General features: G+C 43.6%; 1 protein-coding gene across 2 annotated transcripts in view; it reads right to left on the reverse strand.

Annotated features, from left to right (window-relative positions):
* Nucleotides 1-1,453: 1,453 nt before the first annotated feature.
* CARS2 (cysteinyl-tRNA synthetase 2, mitochondrial) overlaps nucleotides 1,454-15,449 on the reverse strand; it is a 204,340-nt gene continuing 190,344 nt past the window's right edge. For both annotated transcript variants that reach the window (XM_073614504.1, XM_073614503.1), the window contains exons 14-15: nucleotides 6,301-6,546; nucleotides 1,454-1,604 (exon numbers count right to left, since the gene is read on the reverse strand). In XM_073614504.1, coding sequence (XP_073470605.1) covers nucleotides 1,554-1,604; nucleotides 6,301-6,546 — 297 coding nt within the window. In that variant the 3' untranslated portion in view covers nucleotides 1,454-1,553. The remainder of the gene's footprint in view (nucleotides 1,605-6,300; nucleotides 6,547-15,449) is intronic.

A 15,449-nucleotide genomic window follows, 5' to 3' on the forward strand; every position in this document is an offset into this window, starting at 1 on the left:
ATCATGGGAAATGTAGTTCCAAAACATCTGGGGTGCCAAGGTTCGCCATCACTGGTATAGAGTGTGCCCCTATAGCAAGGTAAAAAAAATTCTGCCTTTAGAACCACTCACTTCCTGCCCAGGACTACATGTCCCATGAGGCATTGCTCCTCACACATTCACATGTTCTCAGGCACTTACTGACATGTATGGACAGTGTACTGAGCTGTATCAGTACTGCACTGTGTCTTCTGACATGTATGGATGGTGTACTGAGCTGTATATGTGTGCTTCACTGTATTTCCAGATATGTAAACAAATAATGCATTCTGTATGCAGTCCAACCAATCGGCTGACCGATTAATCGATTATGAAAATAGTCGACAACTATTTTCATAATCAATTAGTTGTTCAATTGTTGTGAAGAAGGTCCAGGGCGCCCAAGAAAGTCCAAGCGCCAGGACCATCTCCTACAGTTGATTAAGCTGCGGAATCGGGGCACCACCAGTGCAGAGCTTGCTCAGGACTGGCAGCAGGCAGGTGTTAGTGCATCTGCACACATAGTGAGGCGAAGAAGTTTTGAGGATGGCCTGGTGTCAAGAACGGCAGCAAATAAGCCACTTCTCTTCTGGAAAAACATCAGGGACAGACTAATATTCTGAAAAGATACAGGGATTAGACTGCTGAGATCTGGGGTAAAGTCATTTTCTCTGATGAATCCCCTTTCTAATTGGGGCATCTGTAATAAACCTTATCCGGAGAAGAAAAGGTGAGCACTACTATCAGTCCTGTGTCATGCCAACAGTAAAACATCCATTCATGTGTGGGTTTGCTTCTCAGCCAAGGGAGTAGGCTTACTCACAATTTTGCCTAAGAACACAGCCATGAATAAAGAATGGTACAAAAACATCCTCTGAGAACAACTTCTCCCATCCATCTAAGAACAGTTCGGTGACTTGGGGAACAAAACTTCAAAATTTTGGGTGCATGGCCAGAAAACTCCCCAGACCCTAATGCCATTGAGAACTTGTGGTCAATTATCAAGAGGCAGGTGATCAAAAAAAAAAAAAAAAAAAACCCAAAAACTCCAAGCATTGATTATGCAAGAATGGGCTGCCATCAGTCAGGATGTGGCCCAGAATTTAATTGACAGCATGCCAGGGCGAATTGCAGAGGTCTTGAAAAAGAAGGGTCAACACTGTAAATATTGACTCTTTTCATAAACTTAATGTAATTGTAAAAGCCATTGACAATTATGAAATGCTTGTAATTATACTTCAGTATACCATAGTAACATCTGACAAAAAGGAAACACTGAGGCAGCAGACTTTGTGAAAATTAATATTTGTGTCATTCTCAAAACTTGGCCAAGGCTGTACAGTGACCATTGTGTAGGTAGACCAATAAATTACTAACAATAGTTCACAGTATTTGCAACCTGTATGGAGGTAGGCACATCTGTGTCATCAAACAATTTTCTTTTAACAATGAACACATCAGTCATTTTATTTAAAAAAAAAATACAAATATATTTAGGTGAAATAAATACATTTACAAAAAAAATATAACTTTTACTAGTCCGTTTTCATATGTGGCAGCTCCCATGTAGAAATGTTTTCACGATCCTTAAAAAAAAAGAAAAATCAAGTGAGTAGTAATATCTTAGTGCAAGTTGATACCCCTGTATCCCAGCAGCATAATATAATAATATTGCTGTAGAAAATATAAGAATTGCCTTGTTGGCCAACTGAGCGTCTGATTTTTGTCAAAAGGGCATGTGCCAGGAATTTGTCTTGCATACTAACGGTACACAATTGTCGTGCCACAAACACGAACGTAGTGACGTACTATGAGGAATTTCAGCTCTTGAGCGCCACCTTTTGGGCCCCTTCTGCTAATTTCGTGTTTGGTGAGCATTGATTCCCAGCATGGATGTTTGTACTTTCGACTTTTGTGTGACGGATTTGTGTACTGACCATACGGAAATCAGACGTCAAGCCGTTGTCCGCCAAAAATTTACTAGCCTGTCATCCAACATTTATTGGCTGAATGTTGGACAACAATTGTGAAAAGGAGCGTACTAACGATAAGATTTTAGGACTGTCAACAGATAATCCCCTGCCAACAATCGTACCGTGTGCACAAGGCATTCTGAATGACATAGTAAAGCTGATACCTTTGAACAGTAGCATTGTCAGTCTAGGGCAGTGATGGCAAACCTTGGCACCCCAGATGTTTTGGAACTACATTTCCCATGATGCTCACCTACACTGCAGAGTGCATAAGCGTCATGGGTAATGTAGTTCCAAAACATCTGGGATGCCAAGGTTCGCCATCACTGGTCTAGGAAGAGGGTAGTAGACTAGCATATTTAGATGGAATTGACACTTAACACTTCATAAGTAATTACAGCAACTTTTTTTTTTTTTTTTTTTCCATTTTGGGATAAGGGTTTTACCTAAATGAATAAAAGCTGACCACTGTAAGCACCCCTGTCATTAATAAATGGTTTATCTCAATCCACTAACTGCTACTGTGTCTGGACAGCTTGGTCCGTTAAATAAAGGTAAAAATGAACACACTTACTGGCTGGATCACCAAGTGAAAAAGGAAAAAAAAAAAAAAAACGAAAAAAGAAAACTAATGCAGTCACCACAATTAATAGTTGGCAAGCTTCAACTTAAGAAATGTGTGTTTTTGCGTTTATTACATCTTTATAACTGGACCCAGGCACACAGTTACACAGTTAAAGTATATGAGAGGCATTTTACATGCCGAAAGGTTTGCTTTATTGTCCAACCAGTCCTGAGATTTACACATCTTTGCCCCACAGCACAGTTCTGTATGGCACTGGCAAGGGACCTGATTTTTCCTTTGTACCTGTTCCAACAAAACCCCACCCACGTCCAGAAAAGGTGTACCAGAAATATGGCCCTCCAGAACAGAACAGTAAAGAAACATTCTCATCAACCAAGAAAACTGATCCTGTACTCCAAAATGATGCAAAGAAGAAACAAGCAGTTCAGAAAGTAAAATCTGCTCCGGATAGTAGGGAATAAACAGAAGTTAGGGAGAAGCACTCCTGTGCCCCGTCCCAAAGAGAAACAGCCATTCCTCTGTATACAGCCGATGCACCACCATAAGGTAAATCCTCAATGAATATCCAGATTGGGGGATAATGATGGCCACTGCAGTGAATATTGGAATCTAGGAATCACATATGACACAAGCATTTGGGGTTGATTTACTAATGAAATAGAGACTGTTCATTGTGAAAGGGAATTTCCCTTTGGCTGCTGTGATGAAGATCTAAGATCTGGGTATCTGGAATGACACGGTCAGCAGCTGTTAATAGAGGAATCTTCAACTCCAACATCTTGATCCACTAAAACCTAGTCAATTTATTCAAACTGTATCCAGTCAAGCAGAACATTGTGCTATATAGTTGGTAGTAAATCTGAAAGATATTGGACAACAAGATTGTACAGTTTATGGTCAGCTAAACTGAACTTTTTCAGTACATGCACACGTATAGCCACTAGGCAGGGCTGTGCTTTGAACTTGCTCAGCATGCAAGCACCCAAGCTTATAGAGTGCCTTGAAAAAGTATTCACACCCCTTGAAATCTTCCACATTTTGTCATGTTACAACCAAAAAAGTAAATGTATGTTATTGGGATTTTATGTGATAGACCAACACAAAGTGGCACATAATTGTGAAGTGGAAGGAAACTGATAAATGGTTTTCAAAATTTTTTGCAAAGAAATATGTGAAAAGTGTGGCGTGCATTTGTATTCAGCCCCCCTGAGTCAATACTTTGTAGAACCACCTTTCCCTGCAATTACAGCTGCAAGTCTTTTTGGGGATGTCTCTACCAGCTTTGCACATCTAGAGAGTGACATTTTTGCCCATTCTTCTGTGCAAAATAGCTCAAGCTCTGTCAGATTGGATGGAAAGCATCTGTGAACAGCAATTTTTAAGCCTTGCCACAGATTCTCAATTGGATTTAGGTCTGGACTTTGACTGGGTCATTCTAACACATGAATATGCTTTGATCTAAACCATTCCATTGTAGCTCTGGCTGTATGTTTTGGGTCATTGTCCTGCTGGAAGGTGAACCTCCACCCCACTCTTAATTATTATAATAGGTTTTCTTCTAAGATTGCCCTGTATTTGGCTCCATCTATCTTTCCATCAACTCTGACCAGCTTCCCTGTTGAAGAAAAGCATCCCCATAACATGATGCTGCCACCACCATGTTTCATGGTGGGGATGGTGTGTTTAGGGTGATGTGCAGTGTTAGTTTTCCACCACACATAGCGTTTTGCTTTTAGGCCAAAAAGTTAAATTTTGGTCTCATCTCACTAGAGCACCTTATTCCACATTTTTGCTGTGTCCCTCACAAGGCTTACTGCAAACTGAACTTTTTATGGCATTCTTTTAGCAATGGCTTTCTTCTTGCCACTCTTCCATAAAGGCCAGATTTGTTGAATACACGACTAATAGTTGTCAGATTCTCCCACCTTAGCTGTGGATCTCTGCAACTCCTCCAGAGTTACCATGGGCCCCTCGGCTGCTTCTCTGATTAATGCTCTCCTTGCCCGGCCTGTCAGGTTAGGTGGACGGCCATGTCTTGGTAGGATGGCAGTCGTGCCATACTCTTTCCATTTTTGGATGATGGATTGAACAGTGCTCCGTGAGATGTTGAAAGCTTGGGATATTTTTTTTATAACCTAACCCTGCTTTAAACTTCTCCACAACTTTATCCCTGACCTGTTTGGTGTGTTCCTTGGCCTTCACGATGTGGTTTGTTCACTAAGGTTCTCTAACAAACCTCTGAGGGCTTCACAGAACAGCTGTATTTATACTGAGATTAAATTACAAACAGGTGGACTATATTTACTAATTAGGTGACTTCTGAAGGCATTTGGTTCCACTAGATTTTATTTAGGGGTATCAGAGTAAAGGGGGCTGAATACAAATGCACGCCACACTTTTCACGTATTTGTAAAAAATTTTGAAAACCATTTATCATTTTCCTTCCACTTCACGATCATGTGCCACTTTGTGTTTGTCTACCTTCCACTGAGGATTGTCATCTGTGCTATGCCATTCCAGATCCTGTGCCTGCTGGCCCCGCCCCCTGGTATCACTCAGCGCCTCCCTCTGGTCTTACTCAGCTCCTTCCAGGCTCCCCCTTACCTCCCTTGCCTTCAGTTCAACAGTAAAATGCTAGACTGGAGGTGGGACTCTGTGGGAGGGGATTGGTCATAGGGCGGGCTGGGGTGAAAGAAGGGGCGGGGTCAGAAATGAAGGGCCATCATCTGCCCTGCATCTGACTGGGAGAGAGGAGGAAGTGGGGCTGAAATTCACAGCGCCTGGAGCTGTGCTGCCTGTCACCGTGCGCGCTGTGTCAGCTGTGCTGAGTGAGGTAAATGTGCAAGCAGGGCTGGAGTCAGCATAAATCCCTCCTTGCCATTAATGTCCCGTTTTGTTACTTAACGAAAACGCATACTATTTTCGTCATAGTTTTTGTCAGTTGACGAAAATGTGCTGTACTTTTAGTTTAGTTTTCGTCACTGTAAAAAAGCCTCTGACGAAATTTATGACGAAAACGTTTTCCTTGACAAAATTAACACTGCTTGTGACAGCAATAAAAATCATCAGAATTTTTTTTTTTTAAAGGGACAGTGTAAAAAAATAAAATGAATAAGAATTTTTTTTTTTTTAAAAGCAACCCATCGCTCTGTGCTCGCACGCCAAAGCAAACATTTACGCAAGTCGTGCCCACAAATGTAAACAGTGTTCAAACCACATGTAAGTTATCGCCGCGATCGTTAGAGCGAGACCAATAATTCCATTGCAAGACCTCCTCTGTAGCTCTACACAGGTAACACAGAGTGGCATAAAATATTGTAACGACCACCATTTTATTCTCTAGAGTATCTGCTAAAATTAGATAGATCTATCTATTGTTCTAAGTAATTTTCTAGCAAAAAATACAGATTTTAACTTGTAAGCAACAAATCCCAGAGATAGGCCTGAGTGGTTAAATACTGTGGGGTTGATTTACTAAAACCGGAGAGTGCAAAATCTGGTGCAGCTTCCAATCAGCTTCAAGGTTTTTTTTGCCAAAGCTTTATTGAACAAGCTGAAGTTAGAAGCTGATTGGCTATAATGCACAGCTTCACCAGATTTTGCACTTTCCAGTTTTAGGAAATCAACCCACGTCTCCCATTGAACATCTGGAGAAAAGCAAGTTTTACATATATGTATATTTTACATACACAAATATACATCTCAAAAGCACAGAAAACTAACCTTAATATTAATACCATATCCAGCTAAATTCTGGCGCAGAGTATCACAGGCATGTAGGAGTGGCTCACGTTCTTTAAGAATTCTTTTCCTTCTTTCCTTTCTCTGGTTTAATTCTTCTTTTGTAAGGCCCAAATCTTTTCCCATCTCTTCAGATGACAGAGCATAGCTACGCACCTTACTTCTGAAGTCTACAATCTCTTCTACCACATTGCAAAGAAGGGCAGAACTTTTGTCTTCTGCTACAGACTGTAAAAACCAGTATGAAAAACACTTCAACATACAAGAAACCACAGAATGGCATTGTATAGAACAGGTTAACTAGCAGGCCAGAGGTAACAAAGTATGTCTTAAAGCATTTGTTGAGCCCAAAAAAAAAAAAAGATCCTGTTCCCTTAAAGCATTAAAGCATGGTACACAGCACAGCGCTTGTGCTGTGTCATTTGGACCCCTTTATACCCTAAATAACCTGCCAGCCCTGCTTTCCTGTGTCCTCCTCCCCTCCCTGCTAGAACCAGTGCCTGACCCCCCCCGTCCCCCCCCCGCTGATCTCAAATCTGCTACTAAATGCTGCCATCTTCTCTGTACCATTATAAGAAGTTTCCCTGTGCCTGTTCTGTAAAAAATCTGCCTGACTGTATCTGTATGAGCATGGCTCCAGCCGCTCAGCTGGCGTGCGGCTCTCTCTCTCTCCCCCTCCTCCCCGGCTAACGTCAGTGGGAGGGCTCGGCCCCACCCACTGCAGTTGTGAGCCAGAGAGACAAGGGAGGAGAGGAATCAGCGGAGTGCCCAGAGTGGAGCTCATACAGGTACAATTGGGCAGTTTTTTTTACAGAACACAGACACAGGGAAACTTCTTATAATGGTACAGGGAGGATGGCAGCTTTTAGTAAAAGTGGGTTAACAACCACTTTAAAACCCAACTCCAGCCAAAACTTTATTTTATGTTTGGATAGAGTGGGCAGGATTTGAAAAGCAAACATTATTTTGCAGCTTACCAATTCTTAGATGTGATGGCTGCATTCGTTTTCATTTTTAGGCTTTCTTTCTTGTATTTTCACCTGGTAATCCAGCCAGTAGGTCTGCTTTTTTTTCAAAAGAATACGCTCTTGCAGATGTAACAGATACAGGGTTGAGGCAAAAAGTTTATTTATGTCAAATCTTTATCCCCAAAAAAACTAAACCTTAATTAATTACACTTAATGGTGACTGTATTTCTACGAGCCTTTCAAGACAGCACCTTGGAGAGAGTGTAGCTCCACCTCTTCACAGGAAACACTGCGTGACAATGCCCCTTTAAAATCAGCTGCTTCCACCATGCCATCAGTTGTTACCGACAGGTTGGAAGATATAAGCAGACAATACCGAGCACCAGAGATTATAAACCATACATAATAACCTAGGGAGGGAAGTAGCTGCTGTCCTGAACGGCTCGTAGAAATACCGTCACTGGTAAGTGTAACTAAGGTTTTCTCCCTTCACCTTTCAGGGCAGCACCTTGGAGATGATAACCGAGAACTTACTTCAGGGTGGGACCACTGCTTGTAAAACCTTCCTGCCAACAGACTGGTCTGAGGCTGACAGCAAACTCAACTTGTAGTGTCTTATGAAGGTCGAAAAGCTGGACCAAGTGGCAGCCTTGCATATCTTCTCTGGTGATGCCCAAGTCCTCTCTGCCCATGAAGCCGCTACTGCCCATGTAGAATGAGGCAATATTCCCTCCGGAGGTTCTTCCCCTAAGGTCAAGTATGCTTCTTTAATAGCCTATTTTAGCCACCTTCCTAGAGTACTCTTGGAGGTTTTATCTGCCTTGCAACTTCCTTCTACTAATACAAAAAGGAGACTCTTCGTTGCCTCCAGGTATCTCAGGAGACACCTTTTAACGTCCAGAGTATGGAAGGTTGCTTCTTCCGGCTCAGAGGGCATGGGGCACAAAGTAGGGAGTATGATCTCCTGTGTGCAGTGAAAGACCGAAGGCACCTTAGGTAGGGAGGCTGGATCTGTCCTCAGCACTATTCTGTCTGGCAGACACCTCATAAAGGGCTCCTTGATTGATAATGCCTGAATTTCACTGAATCTACGTGCAGATGTTATAGCAACCAGAAGCATTGTCTTTAAGGTCAGGAATCTTAAAGATGTGTCTTCTATCTGCTTCTATCTTCTTCCTCAGAAACCAGGCGATTAGATTGAGGTACGCTGGATCTGGATGAAGAATTTGACCTTGCCCCAGAAAGTCCTCCCTGATTGGTAATCTCCACGGAGGTTTCGCTAAGAGATTCATTAGGATTAAGAACCAGGGTCACGTTGGCCAATTAGGATCAGATCAGTGGACTGTTCTGAATTTTGCTAACACTCTTGGCATTAATTAAAACGGGGGGAAAATGTAAGACGGGAGAAGTCCCATTTGTGAGTTAATGCGTCCACACCGAGTGCCTGATCCTGTCTCTGAAGAGAGAAGAAAGCCGATGTTTTTGCATTTATTTGGTTTGCAAAGAGATCCACCTGAGGAAGACCCCAACTTTCGGGGATCTTCTGGAATATCTCTTGGTTTAATGACCATTCCAATTCCCTTACTTCCCTTCTGTTGAGAAGGTCTGCTAGGGTGTTTTCCGTGCCTTTCAGATGGAATGCGGACAGTGAGGCCAGATTGTCTTCCGCCCAGATCAGGATTTGGTGAGCTTGTTCCATCAGGGTCTTGCTCTTTGTGCCCCCCTGCTTTGTTAGGTAGAATACTGCCGTCATGTTGTCCGATAACATCTGGACGTGCTGTTTCCTTAGGGCCTGTTGGGAAAAAAGGAGGCTTAGATGGATAGCCTTTTACTTCCTCCAATTCGAGGACCTTCTCAACTCTGGCTTGGACCATACGCCCTCCGTTATGTGTTCGAGGTAAGCTCCCCACCCCAATGCACTTGCATCTGTCGTTAATCTCCGAGTTACTGGAAAAGTCCAGGGGAGTTCTTCTGAGGTGTTCCTCTGGTCTCTCCACCAAAGTGACCTTTTTGCCCTTGTTTCTATTATGCACTTCTTTTCCAGAGATTCCTGGTGTTCCAATTCAGGAGTATTTCTGACTGCAGGCGTCAAGCATGTAGCCTGGCCCACTGCACCGATGGGATTGCTGCTGTCAACAGGTCTAGAACTGACATGGCTTCCCTCACCGACACCGTTGGTTTGAAGAGTTTTCATCGCCATCTGCATCTTTTCATACCATCTCTTGTGGGAGGAGAATTCTTTGTTCTATTGAATCTATTTTGTATCCATGGAACCTTACTCACTGAGATGGTACAAGGTTCGATTTTTGAAGGTTCAGAAGCCAACCTAAGCTGTTTAGATGTCCCTGGGTCACTTGCAGGTTGACCACTACCTGATCTTTTGATTCTGAGAACAGTAGTAGATCATCCTGTTAAGGCACTAAGGAGATCCCCTTCAGTCTTAGGCGCTCCAGAGCCCCTGCTATCACTTTCGTGAACACTCTGGGAGAGGAGGAAAGGCCGAAAGGCAGCGTTCTGAACTGAAGGTGCCAAATCGAACCCCCCCCCCCCCCCCCAAGTTGACTGCTAGTCGCAGGAATTTCTGTGATGAAGCTGCAATTGGTATGTGAAGATATGCATCCCTCAGGTTAATGGACGCCATGTAGCAGCTAGGAGTGAGTAAATTCTTCATAGAGAAAATCGTGTCCATCCGGAACCTCTTGTACTTTATAGATCGGTTCAGAATCTTCAAGTTCAGAATCAGACAAAATTTCCCTGATGGCTTTTTGACCCAAAAAATGTGGGACTAAAAACCCCTCCCTTCCTGATCCTTCAGGACTTGGGAAATAACACCCTGTTACATCAGTTCTCTCAAAAGAGACATCATAGCCAGGCCTTTCTCCTTTCTCATGACTTGGGGGCGTCTGTGAAAATTCTAGCTGATAGCCTTGACTGATTAGATTTAGAACAAACGGGCTCTTTGTTGCTTTCTGCCTGCGGCTTTCCATGCAGAAAGCATGGTTGTCATTGTTTTTTTGATTTTTGCTCGGGGGGTCTAAAGAGCACCCCTCCTCTACCTCTCCCCCTCTGGGGGTTCCAGGGTCTTTTTTGAGTCTGATCTTTTTCTTTATGGGCTTGCTGAAAAGGACGAAAATTCTTCCTTTGCTGCACCACTTTCTTTTTTCTGCGGAAATGCTTTCTTCTTATCCGCCATTCTATCGAGGACAGTCTCTAATTCCGGCCCAAACATGTAAAGGGAATTCTGCACAACTTCACTTTTGATGCGGAGTCCCCTGACCAGATTTTAAGCCAGAGAGTCCTCCTGGCTGAGTTAATAAGGGCTTAAGATCTGGCCGACATCCTGATGGATTCTGCCAAGGCGTCTGCCATGTACTTGACCGCTCTTAAAAGGGTAGAGAAAGACTCTAGCAAATCCTTCCTAGAGGTTCCTGCTACCACATGGCCTTTAAGTTGTTCCAACCAGCGTTCTGTGTTTCTGGCTACTGCTGTAGAGGCCATTCCCGGTTTTAGGTTAGATAAGGACGAATCCCAAGCTTTGCTCAAAAGAGGGTCTGCCCTTTTGTCCATGGCGTCTTTAACTGGTTCCCGACCGGCTCACGTCTTTTTACGGGGGCAGAATGGCACCCCTGCGCGAAACTCCGTATGGGTTTCCCTTTAAGAGCTGCCAGAGGGCGCTTGCGTGGCCGCTGCACAGCGGGGGACCCAATGCGCGTGGCTGCCGGCCACGTGCACGACAGCCAGCACGGGCATATGTCTCCTCCCCTAGTCAGTCCTATCCCCATACGATTACAACACATCGAGGGAACACACATTTAACCCCTTGATCTCCTCCCTAGTGTTAACCCCTTCCCTGCCAGTGACATTTATACAGTAATCAGTGCATATTTATAGCACTGATTGCTGTATAAATGTCAAATGGTACCAAAAATGTGTCAAAAGTCTACGATCTGTCGGTCGCAATACTGCTAAAAATCGCAGATCATCGCCATTAATAGTAAAAAAAAAAAAAATAACAAACATGCCATAAATCTTTCCCATAGTTTGTAGATGCTATAACTTTTGCGCAGACCAATCAATGTACGCTTATTGCGATTTTTTTTACCAAAAACATGTGGAAGAATACATATCGGCCTAAACTGATGAAGAAATTTGTTTAAAAAAAAAAGAAAATTGGGGATATTTATTATAGCAAAAAGTAGAAAACATACTTTTTTCAAAATTGTCCCTCTTTTTTTGTTTATAGCGCAAAAAATAAAAACCACAGAGGTGATCAAATACCACCAAAAGAAAGCTCTATTTATGGGAAACAAGGATGCAAATTTTGTTTGGGTACAGCGTCGCATGACTGCGCAATTGTCAGTTAAAGCGATGCAGTGCCAAATTGTAAAAAGTGCTCTGGTCAGGAAGGAGGTGAAATCTTCCGGGGCTGAAGTGGTTAAGTACGCCCATGTACTCAAATTCAAAATCGGTCCGTCTTGACACCTGGGAAAAGGCGGCATCAATTTTTGTTTTTTTATTGCAAATTAATGCCTCATCCTCCTCAAAAGGAAACCTTCCTTAGACAAAAACTGGCCTTTTTCTGGATCCTTCCACTCCTTCCCAATTGTGTCGGCCAATACTTTATGAACCGGAAAGACTGTTTGGCCTCCTCTAACCCCTGGTACATTTTGTCATGTAACGATAGCTGGGTTTTTTCTTCTTTAATTGCCAAGGCAGTATAGACTGCTTTCAGTAAGTCGTCCACCTCTTATAGCATCAGTTTATATCTGGACACTCTCGTTTCCTCCTCCCCCTCATCCTCCTCCGAGTTGATTGTTGAGGGGGGAACACACTCTCTCTTCATCCGACTCGCTTTCAATTGGTCTAGAAGTGGTAGGAAGAAGATTGGACTGGGAGCTCTGTTCTTGGCTTGAACTCTGGCCCTGCTTTATGAGGGAACATACTGTCCCTAGGGTCTCTGCCAATTCTTTTCTCACTAAGGAAAAGAGCTCATTACACTCCTGTGCGGACTCCTCCCTTACTAGTCCCGCAATACAAGATCTGCAAAGCAGTTTGGCCCATGAGTCCCTTAGTGGGTTCTTGCATGAAGGGCATTTTCTTCCCATGGTTCTCTCTGTTTTGGTAGTGGCTCTCTATAAGACAGAAAATCTCACAGACCCCCCTATTAGGGTGAGATCTACACCAAAAACAAGGAACAGAGAGAGAGAGAAGGCTGCCCAAAGCAACCACCACCAAAGTGCCCCAGAGTCTCCCATCCATGCTGAGCTGCTAGTAGGATGTGCCCCTATAACAGACAGCTGCATGTTTAAATCACACATCAATAACAAATAAGCCCCAGTGAAGAAAGGAAAGAGGCACCTCTGCACCTCTCCTACCTGGGCCTGGCCGGGATTCTGGGCGTCTGTATCTGCCATCGCTGCTGGCGACTCTGCCTCCTCCATCACAGGTCGGCTGCTGCGGCGCTCGTGTCTTTTTTAAATGCTTCTAAGTGCTTCTTCCGGCATCCCCGTGCTCGAGGGGTGGAAGGAAGCCCCGCCCGGATGACCCGCCCTTTCCTCCTGTGTTCCAGCAGCCGGAACCACTTGCTGCTACACCCCGCCGGAAGTTCCTGCCCCCCGGCACTAACGTCACACGCCAATCAGGACTCTGAGACCTGCCATGCACGCTCAATCTGAGCACACCCGCGGACCCCCCAGAGCACAAGGAACAGGCAAAAACCAGCAGACCCTTACTCCTGTGAGCCGGCGGAAGAAGCAAGCACCGGAGTAACCCCCCTCTCGTGTGGGGGGGAGCTGGGCTGGTCTGATGATCAAAAAATGAAAGGTACTGCCAAAACCCCCTCCCTGGAGAGAGCGCAGCCCCTCTGGTTCCCCAGCAGTGCTTCCACCATGGCGGAGGAAACGCTAAAACTAATAGCATGGTGGTAGCAGCTGATTTTAAAGGGGTGTTGTCATGCAGTGTTTCCTGTGAAGAGGTGGAGCTATGATCTCTCCAAGGTGCTGTCCTGAAAGGCAAAGGGAGGAAAAATCTGTAACTGCTCATAAAGTGTTAGCTGGAGTTCAGCTAGTTTGTTTGTGAATCTAAATCTGCTAGTACATCTAACACTCCCTCACCCCCACACTGACAATGCTGCTATCCAAAGGTGCCCCTGTGCTCCTTCATCCAGAGTGGGGGCACTCTAATACAGGAGGTGTGTTACTGACCAGATCACCAGGTAAAAACAGAGGGAAAAGAGCTTATTAAAAGAAAAAGCCACCATATCAAATGATTGGTAAGCTGGAATAAATTACATTTTTGGTTTTGGGTTTAATACTGCTTTAAAAGAAAAATTTGGGATAAAAAAAAAAAAAAAAAAAAACACATTTATACTCACCTAGGTGGATGCAGCACTGGATCAATGCTGCATCTGTACTCCACCGGCAATGCAGTGAGAACTGAGCGATCAAACACTGCTGATCACTCAGTTGTCCCCCCTCTGCTTTTAAAAGGAGCTGTGACTGTCCAGCAATGAGCGTTGCCCCTCAAGCGCTCACTGTGGCTGTGGAGGGATTGGGAGGGGCTGGCTCAGGCTCTCAGTGAATCGCTGAGAGGCTAAGCCAGGTGTCGGTCCAGGCTTCTGGGCGGATACAAACTATCCCAGATACCAAGCAATTGAGCTACAAGTTTGAAAATGACTTGCTATGCTAATGCTAGACTTGCCAGGCTTCACAAGTTTGTAGCACAATTGTAGCAAGTCTGCATTGTGCATGACTCCAGATCAACTTTCTTTACAAACATTCTGTAAGTCTGCTGAACGTTCTGGTTCAGTTATGTTGTGCAGAAGTCATCCCACCACAGGGGTCATTGTGGCTGAATTTTCATGCTGAAGACTTGCAGAGCTCTTGCTGTAGACTTACCAGTGCAAACTTTGCTCTTGCTAGAGACTTGCCATGCAAATTTGCTACAAATTGAAGTGTCAGCTAGAACTTGTGCTTTAAATGCTCTGCAAGTGTACAAAGTGCCAGTGAAAATGTGCAGCAAATTTACAGACTTATAATTCAACACTGCCACAAATTTGTGGCAAGTTATCCTTGCTATTTGGGATATGATTGGGATCTTTCCTGAGCCTGCAACGGCTGAATGACGTCAGCCAACAATGGGCTTTATCCCACTGTTGACTGAAAATGGTCACAGGAGTGCAGAACGAACTGCACTCCTGTGATCCATTGCAGATGTGTTACTGACCAGATCATCAAAAACTTTGACCATTCTTCTCCTTTAAATGAAAGGAAAGCCTTTGAACACAGAATGCTAAATCTATTTGACACAAAAGATATTGGCCTCAATGTTAATCTCTATTTTCAAAATCAGTATCAGATATTTTTATGGCCATTCTTATGTATAAGTACATTTTCCTTAAACTTAGTGCATGAGGTGAAGCTTAGTGAAAACTTCCTTTGCAAAGAATACCCAAATATGCGTACACAGGATTGGATGACCACATCACAGCTTAACCTCCATCAAATCAAGTTAGGTGAAAATTATTTTCGCTAAAGTTGGCAATAGATGCAATTTGCTTTCCTCAGAACATGGGCTGAAGTGAAGAAAATTGCTAGACTTTCCCATCAACACAGTCATTGATGGGGAAATCCCTCCCGCAGCATGACTGTATTCTGACAGCGGGGAGGTTTTTGCTCCATCAGAATACAATGATCACTGCTGGCAGCTATAGCCGCCAGCAGTGATCGTACGAAGAAAAATGGAAAGGCTGGTTGTACTGAAGGTAACCGATAGATCGACTTCAGTACAAGTAGCCTGCCCATAGAGGGATCAAAATTTTGCCAGTTACTGCTGAACCTGCCACATTTTGATCGGTCTATGGCCAGCTTTAGTAAATGAGCTGTTGAAGTCGTCATGTAAATTCAAACATCCTGTATTTTTTTGTTTTTATTTCCTTACACATAATTGGGCAGTCTTTGCAAAGTGCATTTTCACTAAACTTAACCATATTCACTAAGCCAAGTGAAAATTCACTTTGAAACGTGAACATGATCTGCCCTTTTAGTAAATAAATCATTACTTTATCCATTATTGATTTTTATCTTTTTAGTAGAATTTGTCTGTGCACATTTGTATTCCAAATATTTAATTCATTCAGCTGAAAAGAGTACATCTAATTAAGTT

This window comes from Aquarana catesbeiana, linkage group LG02 (assembly GCF_042186555.1).
Source record: "Aquarana catesbeiana isolate 2022-GZ linkage group LG02, ASM4218655v1, whole genome shotgun sequence".
Classification (NCBI taxonomy): domain Eukaryota; kingdom Metazoa; phylum Chordata; class Amphibia; order Anura; family Ranidae; genus Aquarana; species Aquarana catesbeiana.